The sequence below is a fragment of the Bidens hawaiensis genome, unplaced genomic scaffold, assembly GCF_021521415.1.
Source record: "Bidens hawaiensis isolate Kalapana, Puna unplaced genomic scaffold, B.hawaiensis_p1.1 tig00008759_1, whole genome shotgun sequence".
Taxonomy (NCBI): Eukaryota; Viridiplantae; Streptophyta; class Magnoliopsida; order Asterales; family Asteraceae; genus Bidens; species Bidens hawaiensis.
In genome coordinates, this window is record NW_027491631.1 from 287,719 (window position 1) to 307,909 (window position 20,191).

A 20,191-nucleotide genomic window follows, 5' to 3' on the forward strand; every position below is an offset into this window, starting at 1 on the left:
AAAAATTCAAAATATTAGCCAACAAAAAAGACAATACACATGGTCCTAAGCATTTGTTGTCAAGTTCAAAACATGCAATAATAATAACAATTCCAAAATCAACAATGTCTTAACGATCATTAACAACAACAATAAGAAAAAGTTCATAAGGTTTATGCAACACAACTTAAAAGAAAAGGTTCATAAAGTTTAGATGCTACATAACTTAAAAGCAACTGATTCGTCTGTAGTTCTTAAAACTTGTGTAAGCAACATCTTACCTTCCTCAACGTTAAAACAATACCAGTTATTTCAACATAAATAAACAAAAAGTCATTTTAATAACATAAAACAAAGATATATGTATTATAACCAACTTTTCCCTCAACAACAATCCACACACCATCACTAAATTTATCTACACATGGTTGCAATGGAGGGGCCTAATAACACAAATAAAAAAACAACTATATAAACAAAGGGCATAAAAGTCATTTGAAAATTATACTGGAAAAATTGTAAACATTCACCATAACACCAACATTAATATTCAAACAAACATATTTGGAATGACAAAAAACACATAATAGCATGCTAAGAATGATAAAACACTTGTTGTTTATTCCGTGGTTGTAACAAACCGGCCATTCTTGTAACTATGAAAGTATTGATCTTGGCGAAGCATCTTCACCTATAACAATAAAGCAGTTAGTCTAAAATAAGAAATTTAAAAGAGGACTAGTTAGTTCTAATAGAGGCAAATTCATGCATACCAACAAAGTGTATTTGCGATTAATTTTTTCATATAACGGTATTTCCTAAAGTTAGAATAACTTACTATATCATAGTACCTTGCGAGAAGCAGTAAGGCTCTCGAAGATCTTCGATGACCAGATCATCAATTAAAGTACCTATATAACTGAATCCCGTCTTAAGAACAATGAGGGGTTTCCCGTGTCTAGGAGCATTTATTATTCCAGAAAATATTTGCCATAAAGAAGATAGATTAACATAATAAAAACAAAGTAAGTGAAAAGAAAATTAGTAAATAAATAACACAAAAACAAACAAATAAACAAACAAACATGAGGTCAAACCTAAGCAACAACCTTTTCATAACATGCTTCGCTTATTTTAGCAGAGAGAAAAAGTCCTTGGATTTTTTGGTCATGAGAGACCTGGAGCATTGGTGGGCAGGTAGTAATCATGCTCCACAAGATATGTTGGTCTTAAAACTGAGCAATTCTCCAATCCTAGTAACGTTCTCAATAATGGCAACAATAATCTTTCGGGTAACCCAGTTGAGAAACAATGTAATCAGTTACAAATAATATAGAATTTGAACCCGAGATAGTCTAAAAAATTGTTTAAGCCGAGAATTTGAATCTGAAACCTTGTTGAGAACTTGTAGTCAATTTTGAGACTATTTTGACAAAAGTACGTCTTCAAAATGTAACTCATTTTGGGTTCGTTTTCAATACAGGGAAGTTGTTCTGTATGGGTCGGGTTAGGCTGTACCAAATAAATGCTTTAGTTCAATTCATTATGTTTTTAAATATATTTTCTACTTATGTAACACTGATATGTGTAATTGTTGACATATTCTTTTCAAGTCAAATTTGTCTAAAAAATTGTTTGAATAGAGAATTCGAATCCAAAACAAATAACTTCCAGTTTTTCAAGAAACTTGCAAAGTTTGACCCGAGCCAAAAATGGCAACTATATTTTCGGTCAAAACTCCAAAACATTAATTGGTAACTATAATTTGAACAAATTACCAATTTACCCTTTGTTGAAAACTTGTAGTCAGTTTTTGAAATTATTTTGACGAGAATATATCTTCAAAATGTAAATCATTTAAAGTTCATTTTCAATACATGGTAGATCGTCTGTATGGGTTGGGTTTCTTTATGTTTTTTTAATTTGATTTTCTAATTATTTAAAACCAATATGTGTAGTTGTTGATGATGTTCTTGTCAAGTCATATTAATCAAAAAAATTGCTTGAACCGAGAATTTGAATCCGAAACAATAAACTTTTAGTTCCCTAAGAAACTTGCAAAGTTTGACCCATGTCAAATATGCCAAACAATTCTTCTGGTCAAAACTCCAAAGTTTGACCAATATTCTGTATGATTTGGGTCGGGTTGTACCAAAAAGAGCATCATGTAACTGTTGATGATTTTCTTTTGACAAGTCAAAATAGTCTTAAAAATTGTTGGAACCGAGAATTTGAACCCGAAACAATTAACTTTAAGTTCCTAACAGACTCGCAAGTTTGACCTGTGTTGAAATGCCTAACTATATCCTTTTGGTCAAAATCCTAAACCACTATTTGGTAACTATAATCTGAACAATTTACCAATTTATCTCATGTTGAAACTTGGCAGTCAACTTTTGAGACTATTTTGAAAAAAGCGTATCTTCAAAATTTTGCTCAATTTGGGTTCGTTTTCAATACATGGCAGATTTTCTGTATGAGTTGGGTCAGGTTGTACCAAAAATATATTTCGTTCAATTCTTAATGTTTTTATAAATCTACTTTTAGCTAACGTGGGCGTTACAACAACACTAATACATTTGGACATAATTCTGCCTCACTTACCTTCATTCTATTAGTTTGATCATATCACACCTTGGGTTTTAAATGAAACATGGCTGGGTGTTTAGCTTACAAAGCCTCCATTAAACCGACATTTAGCTCCAGTTCCAAATTTTCAATGGTAGTATCTCCACCTAAAATAAGAACCAAAATCTCAAACTTTCAGGTAAACCCAACCCGACCAGTTTGTTTGATCAAATTCGGTCAAAACCTAAAAATTTCTATATAACATTTGGTGTGTATATATATATATATGTATATTTAAAAAATTACATATAATATTTTAAAGGTTAAATTAATTATTGTAGGCATTTGACTACACCTTATATGATCTCCATTAATCAATTAAGTTTATGTACTAGATAACTGCATCAACTATGCAAATCCAAGATATACCAAGATATGTATTAAAAACAATATTCCATTTATGTATAGTTTATATCACTAAAGAAAATATTTGCAACTTTCCGTAAAAAACATCAATTTACCAATATTAATCGAAGCCTTGCTAGTTATGTCATGCAGAGAAAATATTTGCAACTTTCCGTAAAAAACATCAATTAAGATTTTTTGGTAGACAATTATATAGATAGTTAGATAAATGATGGCAAACAAGATTTCTTCAAATTTATAAAAAAAACCACTAACTTTTTCTCATTCTTCAATCTCAACCACTCTTTAACTGTATTCAATACAAATTTTACTCACAAAATTTTAAGGGATGGGTTGGGACTGCCCTAACTAAAGCACGTTACGCACATCATAAACAGGTTGAACCCTATATTTCTAATCGTGTCATTAACGAGCCAACTCGTTTAACGACCCAGATAACTCGTTTAACGGATCATGTCATGTTAAGTAACTGTAAAACTTAACTCTGGGCCTACTGGACTAGACTGGGCTTTACACAAAACAGCCCAAAGGGTTTATTATTATTATGATTATTATTCTGTGTATGTACTTGTCTCAGTCAAACGCCTTACAAACTTATTATTCATTCTGCAGCTGCCGTCACCACGCCGCCGTACTCCGTTGCCGGAAAACAATGCCACGAACAACCACCGTAGAAACACCTGGGTGTCCTCCACTTCGCGCCATAACATTTGATGTTCTGGGTCTAATCAAAGGTTTAATTCAACAATACTATAGCATATTATATTTAGTTCGAATAAGTTATTATCGAAAGTCGAAACAAAAGCCCAAACATGGGTTTTTTTTAGTATTTGAAAATTGTTCGGTTTCGGATTTTTTTCGGTTTTGTCATTTGAGCTTTTGGGAATTTTTTTTGGGTCTAAAAATTAAGCTCTTATAAATTGTTTTAAAATGAACGCCAAAATTAAAATCTTTAAATTTGGTTTGGTTTGGTTTGGTTTGATAAGCTCGGTTTTTACAAAAACATATAACTAAACCATCGGTTTTTGTTACGTTTGGGTTTTTCGGGTTTATAAAAGGTTTAATTCAACAATTTAGCTTGTTTTTTTTTTTAATTTTTGAAAACTGTTCGGTTTTGTCCTTTTAGCTTGAGAATTTTGGGCGGAAAAAATGTTGACTAAAATGATGAATTTGAGCATAAATCATTTTGTTAATTAATAACTAATTGATTGTTAAACATTTGAGCTAAATTATTTATGTTACAACTTTAATAAATCCTTATAAATTGTTTAAAGTAAAAAATTAAAATTAAAAAATTTATAAATTTGGGCAAGTTTGGTTTTTCAGTTTTTATTACATGAAAACCCAAAACCGAACCGAATTCTTGGTTTTTTACAAAAACATAAAACCAAACCGACGGCACTGTTGAATTGTCGTTTTTGTTACGGATCTTTTTTTTGGTTTCGGTTTTCATGCACATTCTTATTGTATTGACATTTATGTATTGTTACGCATTTGCGAAATTTAAGTATTTAATCTTATATATAAACATTTGTTATGTAGAATATAGTTTGTTGATTGTTTATGTGTGGTTTATGATTGCAGTTACGGAAGCTCGGAGTAAGCAAGGAGGAGTTGCTAAGGTAGTAGAGAGATGGGGGGAACCGGATGTTTCTCGATGTGTGCTTGCAGCTTCTATTAACGACCGTAAAGTTGATCCTGTATGTACCGAGTTACTTCATATGATATTTTATTTCAGAGATGTTGAGACTTTTGTGTTTTACAGTATGATTTTGCATATGTAAAAGTGTTTCATAATTGATTTCCATTGTTGTAGAACTCACTAGGCGCTAGTCAGACGGTACGACTAGCCAAGTAGCCATTTTGAATATACTGTATTGTGACCGAAGTTTGACCAGTTTTGACCAAAAGTTGACCTATATTATTTTTTTCATATTAACATATATTATTTTCTTACAGTTGTTAGCTGTTGCAAGGAAAAATGGCGTGGTAAGTTCATACGATCATCATAAATCCTAGTCATTGTTTAATTATTTACACTGTTAGTTGTCTCACTATAGTTTTCTGTACAATACAGATTGAGTTGCTTAGCCCTATCACTGGTGATCTTCGAGTTTCATTACCTCCCGCTAACCAAACAGACGTTAAGTCTCAAGAAGATGACATTGTTGGATTGCATTTATTCAAAAAACAGTCATCCGAGTCATCATCCAGGTATCTGTTTACATTATACCTTTATTTACCTAAAAGCCCTGCTACGTTTGTTCTTTTATTATAGTTTGTATCATAGTCACATGGTTCGCGGTACGCTCCGGTACGGGAACTTGGAACGGGATCGCAATTCGCTAGGTTCCTGAAATTCGGTACGGAGGGTAGGCTCATTTCAGATCACTCCGGTACGATGTACCATATAATGTGGTACGATGTACCGTTTGACTTGGTGATATATTTGTATAAACGAAATTAATAAACAATAAGCAAACTTAAAGAAAATAATAACCATTTTAAACATATAAAATAAAATACAAAGTTTAAAATCTTTTCATATAATTGAATAAGTAAATAAGCAAATGATAAACAAACAATAAATTTCTTGTTATAATTTGAAACATGACTTTTATTTTACACTGCTCGTCTTTTCCTTTCAAAATTACAAACTTAAAACATTATAAACTAAATATTGGGCCTTGGTAAATATAAAAAAGGCCCACAGTTATAAATCAGGTTATCTATAACCTCCTCCTCCTCCTCCTCCTCCTCATATTACCATTCTCTTTGAGCAGAGCTGTCATCTACAAGGTAAACTGAAACTTCGATCGTATCTACTCTCCTTCTATAACAACAATAAACTGGATCGCCAGTTTTATGCTCTAAAACGTGACCCCGAGCGAACCGGGAACGCAAACGTACCGCGAACTGGTACGAACGATCCAGATCGAAATTCGTGGCCTTACCAGCGAATTATGTGACTATGGTTTGTATACACGAAAAGTAGTAGTTCGTTTCTAAAATGTGTCGTGTTTAAAGTAGGTCGTGTTCGTTGCTTACTTGCACTACAAAAGGGCTTACAACCATGCGATCTGTTATAATTCCAAAATCACCAGGGGATTCAACTTCTGATGATACTCCAACAGCATGGAATGTGTGTGGCGCTGGTAATGTCTTGTGCTGTAAAGTAGACGAAAGTGAAAACTATGCCTTGTTTGGAGGGTAAGTTTTTTATTTACTTTATTAACATATTTTTATATTTTTCAAACCTTGTAAATAATGTGACGTTTTTGCTGCACCTCAGGAAGGGAGTAGAGGTTAATATTTGGGATCTTGCAACACATACGAAAATCTGGTCAGCAAAATCGGTAAGTTCATCTGTTCTTCATTCACATATTTATAACTTATTTAATACATCTCCACTTTGTTTACCATATGATTTTATTTTGTATTCACATTGCAGCCTCCTAAAAACAGTCTTGGTATATTTACACCTACTTGGTTTACTTCAGCGACATTTTTAAGCAAAGACGATCATCGCAAATTTGTGGCAGGCACTCACAATCACCAGGTCACTTACCAAAACCATATATCCCTTTTTTTCCGTTCATATATTTTTTTTGCGAGTAATATTTTCAAAATATGATTTACTTTTATTGTTATTAGTTATTCAAATAAGTTGTTATATATGCAGGTACGTTTGTATGATATGGCTGCTCAAAGAAGACCTGTGATGTCGTTTGACTTTCGTGAGACGCCTATTAAGGCAGTCGCTGAAGATGGAGATGGTAATACAATATATATTGGCAATGGATCTGGTGATCTTGCATCTGTTGATATACGCACAGGTGCGTAGTTATTTTTTAAGGTTAAAAGAGTTCTGTTATATTCAAGTTTTGAGTGTTTTGGTTTTTTTATTGGTTGATATATATGCTTTTAGGGAAACTACTGGGAAGCTTTTTGGGAAAATGTTCTGGAAGCATCCGATCGATAGCCAGACATCCAGATCTTCCAGTTATAGCATCTTGTGGTGAGTTGTTTTTATAAGCACTTTATATTTTGTTGGAATCTTGTTTTGTTGGCTGGGTTATTTAATATTTTAATTTATTTAAAATTCATTGTATGGTGAAATAACATTCTTGAAAGTATTTACCTTGTTTTTAAGAAGTTTTTATATTTGATGAATATTTTTTGTATAAAAACTTTGTTTTGACTAAATTAATGTTTTGATGTAGGGCTCGACAGCTATTTACGCATCTGGGATATAAAATCTAGGCAGTTGCTCTCCGCGGTATGTTATAGCAAATTTCATACGGGAAATTGAATATAAATTTTATCAGCAAGTGCAAGATTCATAATTTCATATTGTGTAGGCCTTTATGTTCACAAATGAACACGAACATTTAAACAAATGTATTTTCTTGTTAATGTTCGTATTCGTTCATATTCTAAACGAACATAAATTAATGAACATAAACGAGCAATCATTAATCGTTAGTCGTTTTAAACACCAAGGCGTGGTTTAAAAGTTTGATTTGGGTGATGGGTTGGTTGATGCATAATGGGCCATTTAGTATTTCTAATAACGAATGAATAAATTTAAATAACTCTGTAAACGAATATAAGTAAATGCACATAAACGAACGTAATTAAACAAAACATAAACAAACTTAAGTGAATGGATATGCCACGTGTTCATTTTGTTTAATTAAATGGTCAAATTGTTATGTTGTTCGTGCTCGTTCATTTGATAAATAAACGAACTTTCTCTTGACCAGTTCATTGAATGTGCGGTTATTGTTGCAGGTCTTTTTAAAGCAGCATCTTACAAACGTCGTCTTCGATTCTCATTTTGTTGATGAAGGTTAGTCTCGGTCTCTAGTTGGTTGATTGTTCTTACTTTCTTTTAATCATACATAAAATTTTTACAAAATGTGTTTTTCGGTCAACTTGACCCATTGAAGCCTACAAATTTTAACATTAATCTGCCTGAACAGAAGTTGCAGGTTCTTTAGCACCTCTTACCAACGAACAAAAAATTGACGATGAATCCGTAGAAGAAGACGAGGAATCGCCACCTGTCATTAAACATAAAAAGAAGAGATCAAAATCCCGCTCATTAGATGAAGATAATGAAGCAGAACCCTCGTCTAAGCATAAAAAGACCAAAAAATCACGGAAATCGGACGGTGAAGATGATGGGTTGCATTCTGTTAAACAAAAAAAGGTTAAAAAGTCAAGAACTGTTGAAGATGAGGACGGTGAAGAACCGATTTCAGATGAAGAGGAAAAGCCAAAAAAGCCAAAGGTCAGAAGCAAGGACGGGAAGTCAAAGAAGTCAAAGAAACGGAAAGACGAAAGCATTGATATATGATGATATAATAGTGTGATGAAAACAATGAGGGATAATCAACAGTTTTGAAGTATTTGTTTCAACCACAGGTTTTTGAAGGATATGTTTCTGGTATTAAATGATAATAGTGTTCTATGAATGTCTAAACAGTTTTATTACTTAAGTTTCGTTGTATGTTTTTCGTTAATTTGTAAAATCAACATCTTAGCTTATGAGAAGGCAGGTTTTTGTGAAACAAAATCAGACCGATTTGGAGAATATTTTAATTTTGAATTTTTTTGCCCGCTTTTATGTTTATGTTTCAACAAGTCAAGTTTGTTATCAGTTATCCTATCATAATTCTTTTTTTTTCGTATCAGTAATGGTATATGATTGAAAACGGAGTGGCAAAGCAGGCTGGCGTGCTAACTTGTGTAAAGGTTGGAACAAAATTGGGTTTAAAAAGTTAACGTTAAAAACATATCAAGTTGATTCGGGTTTAGAGGAGTTGGGTGTGACATTGGTTTGGGTGATGGACGATGGTGGCCTATACAGAACTGTTCTATAAGTTAAGAAGTTTTTATGGCGAGCCCGTCATGCAAAGCACAAATTACTTAAATAAATCCATTTCTTGAGAAAATTGAGTCAAAAGACTGTTAAACTTATTGAAAACCAGTTTAGTTTTAAGCAGTTTTACTGCTTCTGGTTTGGGCGATGGTGGCCTACGTAGTTAAATTTTTGTACATTTGTTCGAAAGATAGTTTTAACTTTTAAGCAATATTTTTACAACTTTTGGATTGCACCCCGAAAAATGAAAACCAACAAAAGTCGATTAAAGTATGTATGAACCTGGATTGGACTTATAATATGTTTCAAGCTTGATTTCGAGTTCAAACTCGTTTGACTTCACTAGAGTATATATGCCATAAACAAATGAAAGACTTAAATTTTAAAAATAAACAATTTAGCGAAAGTGTCGTAGTCTATTTTGGAAAACTGTGGTCACTATGTTGGTAACCTAAAGATGTTTGGTAACTCAATACAACAACTACAGTTAGAATGTGGTCTACTTTTGTAACGGTACACACCCCTACGAGATTTGTCCTACGTAAACTTCTACAACTTAACAAATATCACTTGGTTTGATCGGGTTCGAAACCTTAACCAAACCAATTTCGTAATTTATAACACACGAGGCGATATTGATTTTTAGTTTTGTGTGTTGGGGAAAACTAAACAAGGGATTCGTCTCACTGTTCGGTTTGAGAATGATCCGGTTCCGAACAAACAATAAACCAGTTGGGTTTGGCATATGGATATCAATGGAGTCAAGTTGTATCTGGAGTGAGTCCATCCCACATCGGTTGATTGAAGAAAACAAAAGACTGAAATTCAATATTTAAGGCAAGCAGGTTGGCCGTTTGAAAGCCATGCAGCCACTCAGTGAGCACAAAGTGAACTATTCTTTCGACTTTAACTAAAGAATACTATATGTTTGTTGCGTTAAGTGGCATTCGTCTATTTTTGAAGAGCCAAGTGGCATACGCCTATTTTTGAAGAGTCCCTTCTATTATTGAAACATACGCCTATTTTTGGAGAGTCCTTTCTATTATTGAAAGGCTTCAACCAATTTTTTTAGTTTAAACTTGCACAGATATTTTACTGCATAACATTTGAAGTGCTAAGTGGCGTGTGCCTGACTTTTTTTTCATAACCTTTATATTTTTTTTTTCAGAAATTTAACTGCATGTGATTAAAAAAAAATTTGCCTTCTCTAAATTAAAAAAAATTTTGTTCCCTTTTCTTCTCCCTTCTCTTTCCTTGATTAAAAACTCAAGAATTAAAAAACTCAAGAACAAGGCGTTAGTGTGAAATTCAACTCAACCAATGAAAACAATTGACAGCATATAGTCCATTTTCAAGCTCACAATTATAATAAGCTTTAGCTAATATTGGCAAATGGCAACAAGTTGCGGGACCGCCAATCTCCAGCAAAACTAGGATATTATTTGAGTAGAAAAGATTTTCATGATTTGAATCCGAGCAGGTAAAGGTAAAAAACTGTAGTCCATCCGTCTATGCTATCGATTACACCTTTACAAGCCACCTAGGTTTTAAGTAAAGTTGATGATTTGTAGTTTGTATTTCATTATCGAAAGGTTCCAACCTGACCACTCTTGTTTAAGCATCTAGCAAAGCAGCTGCATAACAAACAAGTTCATCCTGAAGCAAATCATACCTTTTACTAGTTACTACTTGTCCATGGCCTAGGTTAAAGAAAATACTTTAATACCGATTATTGAGAAAAACGAGCAGAATTAGCAATTAGAGGGTTATCCCACATCGGTGGGGAGAAGAAAGCATGGATGAGGGTTATCATATAAAAGTGACAAGAGGCGTTTGGATTACTCACTTACCTGGGGGTCAATGGATGATCAAGAAGATCCATGGCCTAGGTTGGTGACCTCCATTGCACTTTGGAGTGGTGCCCGCCTAAGGTGGGCCCAAGTGGTCGAGCCTACGTCATAATTTATGGCAGTGGAGGCCTGTGTTCGCGCGGCCTGCGCCTAATATCTTAGTCAAATGTTGCTATTGTTTTGCTGCCTCATTTATATTTTCCCCAAGTAGTGTACAAGAATAAGTTACCATCTAAATGATGCTTTTCAATTTATTTTTGTGGGTGTAAATGCTTTGTTTTTTATTTTTAGTTATAAACTACATTTTCAATACACATCTAAATTCTTACAACACCCACATCATATTTATCTTTTAACAAATACCCCAGAGCTCACATAAATCCGCGTCATCACTGGCCCATGTGCTTCACCCCTCTCCCACCGAAATGGAGACGACCTCCCTGTACTCGTCCCGGCCCTGAAATTTTAAGGGATTCTTGGAGACGACCAGATAGGTCAAATTATCACCCCAATTGTGTGCTCACTATATAATGCTAAAAGTTTTGTCACATGTTAGTTAGACCTTGACCCCTTCCATATACATGAACTTATGTGGCCTATTTTGTGACTGCATTATGACGTTTAATTAAACCAGCTTTTATTAAGATTTAAGAGAAGGTAAAAATAGAAGAAACAAGAGGGATGCAAGTAAGTTGAGGAATACAAATTTGAGGATGGCTACATGGCCCAAATAGAAATCATAGATGTACTAAACTTCCAGGTTCAATTATATTTGGTTCAAGAGATAACCAACACGCCTCATGGTTAAACAATAGGATCTTGACAAGATTCAAGAAATAACAAGACCCGATCAAGAATCTGTGTCGATGCACGCTTTTTGTTATTAATCCACATATGTTTGGTAACTCAATACAACCGGTACAGTTACAGTTGCAGCCAGATTAGAGACAATACGCAACGGTTTAACTAAGTTACAACATGGTCTAGTTTTGTAATGGTGCACAGTGCACACCCCCACAAGATTTGTCCCGGGTAAATTTTTTACAGACTAAAAAATGGTACTCGGTTTGGTCCGGGTTCGAAACCTTAAGCAAACCAATTTCACAATTTATAAAACACAAGGCAACATTGTTTTAGATTTGTGTGTCAGGGAAACTAAACATGTATTCGTCTCAATGTTCGGTTTGAGAATAATACGGTTCTGAACAACAATAAACCAGTTGGGTTTTGGCATGTAGATATATATGGAGTCATCGATAACTCTGTTGATTTAGCAACCGACAATTGCTCAAGAATCCAATGGTTTTAATTATTGGGAGTCAGCTGCATAAGGGGTTCGGAAACTGAAAAGTTGTATCTGCTGTGAGTCCATCCCACATCAGTTGATTGAAGAAAACATAAGACTGAAATTCATTATTTAAGGCAAGCAGGTTGATCATATGAAAGGCATGCAGCCACTCATCGAGCACAAAGCGAACTATTCTTTCGCTTTTTACTAAAGAATACCGTATGCTTGTTGTGTTAAGTTGCATACGCCTATTTGAAAGACCCTTCTTCATTTGAAGGGCTCCAACCAAGTTTTTTAGTTTAAGCCTTTTTTTTCAGCTTTCTCAATCTAAGTGTTTTTTTTACAGGATTGAAGCGCAAATCGATTGGTAAAACAAGTGTAGGTCCTTTTAGGATTGATCTAACAACTGGTGTTTGTTAGTTGGTAGAGGGTTCTCTTTATTTCCAAGAGAGTTTATTTCAAAGTGAGATTTGAGAGTTGGTTGGTGGAGAACTGGGTTAAGTGACCTTTTATATAGGTTCTCCATTTCTCCAACATTTACATTTCGTCCGTACAAAATAAACGTACTGAGGTACGTAATATATCGACTCTAAGCAAATATAAAGACATACACAATCCTAATACTAATATAGAATATTAACCCTACAATCTCCATCTAGGATTGAGTATGTCCAGGAACCTTCATCAAGTTCCCTGCTTCGTCATTATTTCTTGAAATCTAGTATTTGTCTTGATCCAAGAGCTTGAACGAGATTGGATCTTGGACAAATCTTTATTTCCATTCTTGAAGACTTGAACTATAATCTTATTTTCAGGGAAGGATCGACAACAGCAAATTTTAGAAACATCAGATGTGGGAAGCTCGGCATCTAATTTTATTTTGTTGACTTTCTTGGGCCGACTTGTTTCTTTGCTTTGTCCTTCGACTGATCTTCATACACTATCAGTTCATTTTTAGGTTCAACCACCAAATGTCACGTTCTCGTGGTCTTTTAAGCGTTTCAGCATTTGCAACTTCAGTTTCTGCAGCCCAGGACACTTGATCTTGATCTACCTATCCATGTACAGCTGCACAAAACTTAGAGCGAATAATATTCGTTCACAGACCCTTTAGAGAGTTAAGGAACAATTTTCTTTTTCAAAACATGCTCTTGGTTTGAAGTGTTTGCAAGATAACTCAGAAATTTTATTTTATATAGACTTCTCACAAAATATTATTTTCAGTCCCTCAACTTGTAAATGATTTGTTTAAGTCCCAGGTTTCCAACGAACTTTTTATAAACGACCTTGACAACAAAACACTTGATTTTGAATAAAACAAAATATGTACTGACGTGAGGTCGAAGACTCACTAAAAAATAAACCGATTACAACTATTAGCTAGCGATAAGCGGGTATCGAACACAGGGAGTTTGTGGAATTGTGTTACCAAGTAGTTATGAAATTTATCTAAATTAAACTAAATGCAAAAGTAAATTCAAATAATTGGTTGTTTGATTTTGATTAACGAAAATAGCTAAAACAATAAATGAGTTTTAAACAATATAAGAAAGAATGCTCTCTCCCAATTTCAGGTTTTCAATATTGATACAGTTAACGTTTACTTGAGGGATGAACTACATAACATAGTTCGTGAAAATGCGTTTGACAGTGATAAAAGAGGACTAAGTACTTGAATTATGAAAACGCAAGGTTGTCACTCAATAATCGGTTTTATATAGTTAACCCTAATTCTCTTGTACTAAATCCCGATTGCCTATGGCACCAAGAACGGATAATCAAAAACACGGGTTTACACTATATTAACAATTACTAATCAAAATCATAATCACCATAGTAATTTAATCATAGAATCAAAATACTATCCCACAAATAACATAAACGAATAACAAGTAATCAATTGAAACCCTTACAATTCGGGAGAGAACATAAAGAATACTAGCCACACATTGTTTGATTAATCATCACCTCAATTAAGATAATCGAACGAATCATAAACCCAAACAAATGATTAGAATCACCAAAGTCTTGTTCTCAATCTCCAAAATTCGTCTCTAGCTTGTTTGGAATGAAAAGATATGTGAAAAGACACCAAAAAACAGAATATAAACAAGTATTTTCGGTATTGACAGCTCCGCATCGTGGCCCACGGTTCACACCGTGGGCCATGGTGGCCTCCACGGTGGTCCAAGAACCCACGGTACGGTGTAAACTGTTGTTTTTGAGATGGGTTGACCGTGGGCCACGGTGGAACACTTGCTCAAGTTCTTGTTTTCTTCATATCTTTCTCATTTCAACTCCGTTTTCTTCGCCGTTTTCGCCCACGTTCTCGTAATTCCATCTTCTATCTTCTCCTACCTGAAAGTATACGAGTAAACGTAGTCATCTAATTCAACAAGATAAACCGGTTAAACGCATGAACATTAACGGCCTTAAACCACTTAAGGGTTGTCCCATGGACCACCCGTCATGTACAAACACATAAAAATTTAAAATCTTTTTGGCATTTTTATATGTTTTAAAAATACGAAAATATATACAATATTTTGAAGTTGAAATATAAAATAAAACAAGAAAAATGAAAAATATAGGAGTAAAGATGAAATTAATATTATATAACCATAACATTTACAAAATTTTCTAATGACTTTATTATTTTTGTGAGAAAGATCACAACAAGGAATCACATTGATCGATAACGTCCTATATCACACTTCTATTTGGATATTATTATGCCAAGAACCCAAAGTCGATTGTAGATATAATTTGTCCACTTTAAACTTAACAAGTATTTTGATGTCAACGTGATATGTTAAGTTATATATTAGACACGACACTTATGCGGTCCCCATTTAATCCGACAAATACAAACTCCATCATACCTCGGGGATAGTTTGTGTTGATCAGTATCACCTCGAATTGACTCCAACCCCCTAATGATTGATCAAAATATTTAAGCTTATTTAAACTTTTTGCAAACTTTTTCAAACAATAAAGGTTGAACCATGGACTTACTTGCCATACGGACTTACAAGCCTTCATATAAAGTGTTTAGGACTTACTTGTTTGCCCCACGTTACGTGGTTCTAATATACCCCTTTTTGTTTGTTACTTGTCAACATTTTTGTTGTTGATTTTAAATTCTCTTAAGCACTTTGCAGTTTTTCTGCTTTATCATTTTGATTTTCAATATTTATATTTAAAGTAGGAATAATTTTTATGGTGATCAATCACTAACGGGCTCGTGTATGACTGACTAATAACATTTTTGCCTTCGTTGATATGACTTATTTTGGAGTCGGCAACCGCTTCATGAGAGTGTAACCACTAGCATAGGAAGAAATTTAAGTTTATATCACTATGAAATTTACTCATTTTTCAAGCCTATCTACACATCAAGCAATGATCTTGTTGGCTTTTGATATACTCTTATCATTTTTCAAAGGTCGGATCAATTTCTTAAACCTTTTATAATATTTAATTATCCGACTCCCTCTAAACAGGAGCTCCCTCTAAAAGAGAAAATATCTTTTTGAAACTTTTTCTGATTTTCTTAAAGACAGTATAAAATCTTTTTGACGAGTCAAATGACTCATTTTGTTTTTCTTAATGTAAAGTGAAAATTTTTTTGGTGAGTTACACTTAATTCATTCTCTCCCTCTAAAATTATGCCATATTTGAAAAATATTTACAAATTTAAATACAAAAAGATAGATAGGTTGTTTTAATCAAAATTGATCGATGGATTTAGTGAAAAGATCAGCAAAGCTATTGTCAGATGGATTATCTTAAGCACGCATTATCATGTCATATAACAAAGTTGAAAAGATTCAAACTGAAACCAGTAGCTGATGCTGGATTAATCACTTGAGAGAAGTAGTTGGATGAGGTGAGTTTGAGAAACGCTCGACTAGTTGTGGTTGAGCCATTTGAACGAGTTTGGTGTTGTTGAAGTACAAAGTATGAAACATTTCCTTTTCCTTGTAGTTCTCCCATGTCGCTTATGAAACACTCGAATCCGCCATCGAATGGTTTAGCATCAAATAACAAGGGTTCGTCTCCCATCATATGTCGGGTGCAACTACTATCTAAGTACCGAATACTCTTGAAAGTCCTCCTTGATTGACCCCGCATGAACTAAGCGTTTAAATGGACAATGGGTTCCCAAGACATTTTTGTCTCAGGAAGGTCAACCGTAAATCGACCAAACTTGATTTTATTTCCTGAAAACCATTTATTTCTTGGCAACTCATCGCTTGAAGAACAGTCCCTAGGAATCCAAGCAAAAACTTGTTCCTTGATTTTGGAAATTTTGAACCTTTCTTTTCTTGATTTTAAAAATATTTTTGGTGAATCCTCAGACTTTTCAGTCTTAGGATCCTTTTTGATTTGATTCTTTTCAGTTTTCCAAAACGGTTTTCTCTTGCGTTTTACTTTATTAACTTTGGATCTCACATGCACTTCACTGGCTTCACTATCAGCTTGATCAGTCCTTGAATCATGGCTACTAAACGCACCTTTTGGGTACTGACTAAGCCGCCTTTGAATATCAAGTTGTTGTTTGAACCAGTGCTTGCAATGACTTGCAAGGTGAGAATAATGACCACACACAAAACAATATTTTCTCCTAGGAGCACTATAGAACTCATCAGAACTATAATATGGTTGGTGTGGTGGGAAATGTGATTCATGAAAAGGAACATAATTATAAAAACCATTTGATATGTGACACCGATCATCAAAAACATTAGTGTAATATGGATCAACAAAAATTCGTTGATAATGACCATAGTAGTTGTTATCAAAAAAGTTGTATGACTGAGGATTTTGTGATTGATTAGTTGTTTGAGATAATGATCTTTTATTTGGTGGCACATATTTACATGAAGTAATCGTTTGATTATCATTTTCAAACACTTTGCTTTTACTTGAATTATCCTCAGTCTTACAACTTGATGATGAAGAATTTGATATGTTCACCTCAATAGGCCTTTCCATTGACCCACTTTCTTCTACACAAACTGCTAAACAAGATAAATCACTATGAGAACTAGCTGATGAAGGAATGGGATCAACAGTTTTGGAGATAAGAGGAACAAATGTATTTGGTTTTAGCACGTGACCAATACCATAGACCATGTCGTCCTCGGGTGGTGTGTTGAAACCAAAGTGAGGTAGGCTAGTATAATTATCATTAAAAGGAGGTGGAACTGTTGTATTATCATAGCCTATACACGTCTTTTGTTTCACCCACATATGTGACCCAATAATCCCATTCAACTAATCAGAGGCTAACTCAAATATTTCAACAGCGATTTTTCTTTGAGCTAAATCTAATTCTAGCTTCTCAATTTTAGCGTTTAGTTCAACAACGCGTCTTTCGTGGTGCTCAGCTAGTTTATTAGATTGAAATAACGTTTTATTAAGTTTAGCAATATCATTTTTATGAGTTTTAATCCTAGTGGCATATATCTTTTCATCTTTTCTAAGATTATCGTTCTGGCATTTAAGACTAAGATTTTCATCTATAAGGGCAGCATTATGAGTTCTATACTTCTCAATTTTATTTATACAAGCTTGAGAGCATAAGTGTGTGTACCTTGGGAAGGATAAGACTTGCTTGACTGCTTCCACCTGCAGCACACACAGGGATGATAGGACTTGCTTGACTGCTTATACCCGCAACACTTGTCTCAGCTTTATTTTCTTTGCACCAATACTTAATGGTAGAAGTCAACTCTAAGAGTGTTAAAGTATCCAGGTTTGTCGTTCTCTTGATGGTAATCACACTGCTATTCCATGTGTAAGGCAGTGAATTCAACAACTTCATGTTGATCTCAGACAACTTATTTGTGATACCGGCACTTTTCAGTTTAGTAACGAGTGACTCAAATCTGTTAATGAGAGGCAACCGATTCTCCTTGAATATGTTTAAACATGTGGAAATCTTCTTTTAGAGTATCATATTGGCCTTCCCTCATATTCAGACTTTCTTCAAACTTAGAATTGTAAGACATTTTTTTAAATAAAAGACATAAGTTTTTTTAATATAAATTGATTATAATAATATTAAACAAATATCATTCAATTACTTTCTTTCATTCGAACACTTTTTTTTAATATATAAATGATTATAATAATATTAAAATAAAATAATATTAAACAAATATCATTTGATTACTTAATATTAAACAAATACCATTCGATTACTTTCTTTCATTCGAACCATTTTTTTAATATAAATGATTATAATAATATCAAACAAATATCATTCGATTACTTTCTTTCATTCGAACACCTTTTTTTAATATAAATGATTATAATAATGTTAAAATAAAATAATAATAATCAAGAATGTATTCGATTACTTTAGTGAATTCGATTACTTTTTTTAATAATAACTGAAATTGATTAATATAATATTGAAATAAAATAATAATAATAATAAATATAATAATTTCATTCGATTACCTTTTGAGACTCAATTACTTTGATTGATTTTATTTTGAGAAGATAATAACTCAAATATCAATAAAGTCTAAAGGACTTTAGCCTAAAAACCAATAAATTGGCCTAGATATGAGATTTTACATCGGACACGAAAACCAAAAACCTTTGCAAAAACCTTATCTTTACAACCTTCAAATTCTCTATTCTCTCTCTCTCTCTTTCTCACGGAAATAACAAACACCAAACATACCAAGAAGACCTAAGAGTTGTAATCGAATCGAATGACCATTCGATTCGATTAGATCGTTCGATTATATTACAAATTGGATTCGATTAGATCATTCAAGACTTGTAAAAATTAAACTGATTTAAATTGAATCTAATCTAATCTAATCTATGAATCAACCTAATTGAATGCTCATTCGATTAGATTAAGTTACAACTAGATTAGATCATTTTCAACAATCGATTGGTTTATACTTGTTAATTCTCTTAAAGGTTCATTTTCTTCATTAACAACCTGATTTGATTCGATTACTTATGCCTTAAACAATATTTTATATTCATTCTGTTCGAATACTCCACACTTAGACAATTTATGTGTTTCAAGTCCAAATCTGTTTTTAGTTTTTTTTAAGTTTTATTGTTTTGTTTTTTATTTATCTTTTATATATAATTTTTAACCTTGTACTCAATTATCAACACTAATGTTTATTTTGTGTGTAATAGGGTCATAACAACTCTTGTCCATTGGAAATCCCGAAGAAGAGAAAATACAAAGTTTTTATATCAATGATTAAGGGATTACGGAATTGTCCACTATCACTGCTGATCATGAAGTTCACAGTTCATGGGTTAACAGTTTTGGACCAACAAGACTAAGAAGGATGGTTCCAAGATTACCTCAAAGATAGACGGATTGGATGTAGTAGTGAATGAGGAGGTTATCCGAAAAGTCTTGCAAATTAAAGATAATGCTGCTGATCCATTTACTACATTCTCAAAGGAAGAGATTGCTGGGTACCTCAAGGAGATTGGATACGATACAGTATGGGGCACCTGTATAAAGAAGCATCTTCCCGTCTATTGGAAGCTTCTCTTCCACATTGTTGCTAATTGCCTATCTTCACATAAGGGAGGATTTGACAAGTTAAATGCTGACTGGGTGGGAGTAATGATGTGTTGACAAAGAATAGGAAGTACAAATATTCAAGACTGTTCTTCAAGTACATGCAGATGAACGTGCTTGCTAAGAATAGACGAATGATGTATCTGAGAGTCGTTCAATTGATCTTGGATTACTTGCTTCCTGACACCCCCAAGCCAGTATATATGGATGAAGTTGATGACGAAGGAAATGTTGTTGGGTCTTCTGAGCCGTATCATGTGAAGATGATTCGGTAATCAGCATTGAAAGCTATTCTTGAGCCGACCGGGAGAAGCTCATACAAGTATAAGGGTAAGGAGCATGGGGTGATTGGTCAGTTTCCCGAAACGGAGACTGATAGTGATGATGCTGAGGTAGAAGAGGAAGGCGATGATAGTAGTAATGACCATGATGATGATGATGGTCATGATAAAGGAGGTGATGAAGAGGAGGAACAGGATGAACCTGTTGATGAACCGGCTACTGAGACTGAGAGTACTGAGTCGGAAACAGATGTTGTGGTGGAACATAGATCCAAGAAGAAGCTCAACAAAGGCAAAAGAAAAACTGGTGAATCATCAAGAAAGTCTGCTGCT

The 20,191-nt window shown here is 33.7% G+C and overlaps 1 protein-coding gene, 2 non-coding genes and 1 pseudogene across 5 annotated transcripts; all 4 read left to right on the forward strand.

The window, feature by feature from the left end:
- Positions 1 to 3,596: 3,596 nt before the first annotated feature.
- LOC143529835 (uncharacterized) lies at positions 3,597 to 8,348 on the forward strand. Of its 3 annotated transcripts, none has more exons than XM_077025536.1 (12): positions 3,597 to 3,707; positions 4,558 to 4,673; positions 4,933 to 4,962; positions 5,051 to 5,187; positions 6,001 to 6,183; positions 6,266 to 6,329; positions 6,425 to 6,532; positions 6,656 to 6,809; positions 6,902 to 6,991; positions 7,197 to 7,252; positions 7,768 to 7,825; positions 7,959 to 8,348. In XM_077025536.1, the coding sequence occupies exons 1-12, from the start codon at positions 3,626 to 3,628 to the stop codon at positions 8,333 to 8,335; spliced, it is 1,455 nt and encodes a 484-aa protein (XP_076881651.1). In that variant the 5' UTR covers positions 3,597 to 3,625; the 3' UTR covers positions 8,336 to 8,348. The 3 variants fall into 3 exon arrangements, with proteins under 3 accessions (XP_076881651.1, XP_076881652.1, XP_076881653.1); XM_077025537.1 differs by having other exon boundaries at positions 6,004 to 6,183; XM_077025538.1 differs by lacking the exon at positions 7,959 to 8,348 and having other exon boundaries at positions 7,768 to 7,830.
- Positions 8,349 to 9,727: 1,379 nt separating this feature from the next.
- Positions 9,728 to 9,836, forward strand: LOC143529872 (U5 spliceosomal RNA; annotated as a pseudogene).
- Positions 9,837 to 10,702: 866 nt separating this feature from the next.
- LOC143529878 (U1 spliceosomal RNA) lies at positions 10,703 to 10,859 on the forward strand. The gene has a single exon (XR_013134749.1). It is a non-coding gene; the product is annotated as a U1 spliceosomal RNA (small nuclear RNA).
- A 1,303-nt stretch (positions 10,860 to 12,162) lies between these two features.
- LOC143529871 (U5 spliceosomal RNA) lies at positions 12,163 to 12,278 on the forward strand. Its single transcript, XR_013134745.1, has one exon. It is a non-coding gene; the product is annotated as a U5 spliceosomal RNA (small nuclear RNA).
- Positions 12,279 to 20,191: the final 7,913 nt, after the last annotated feature.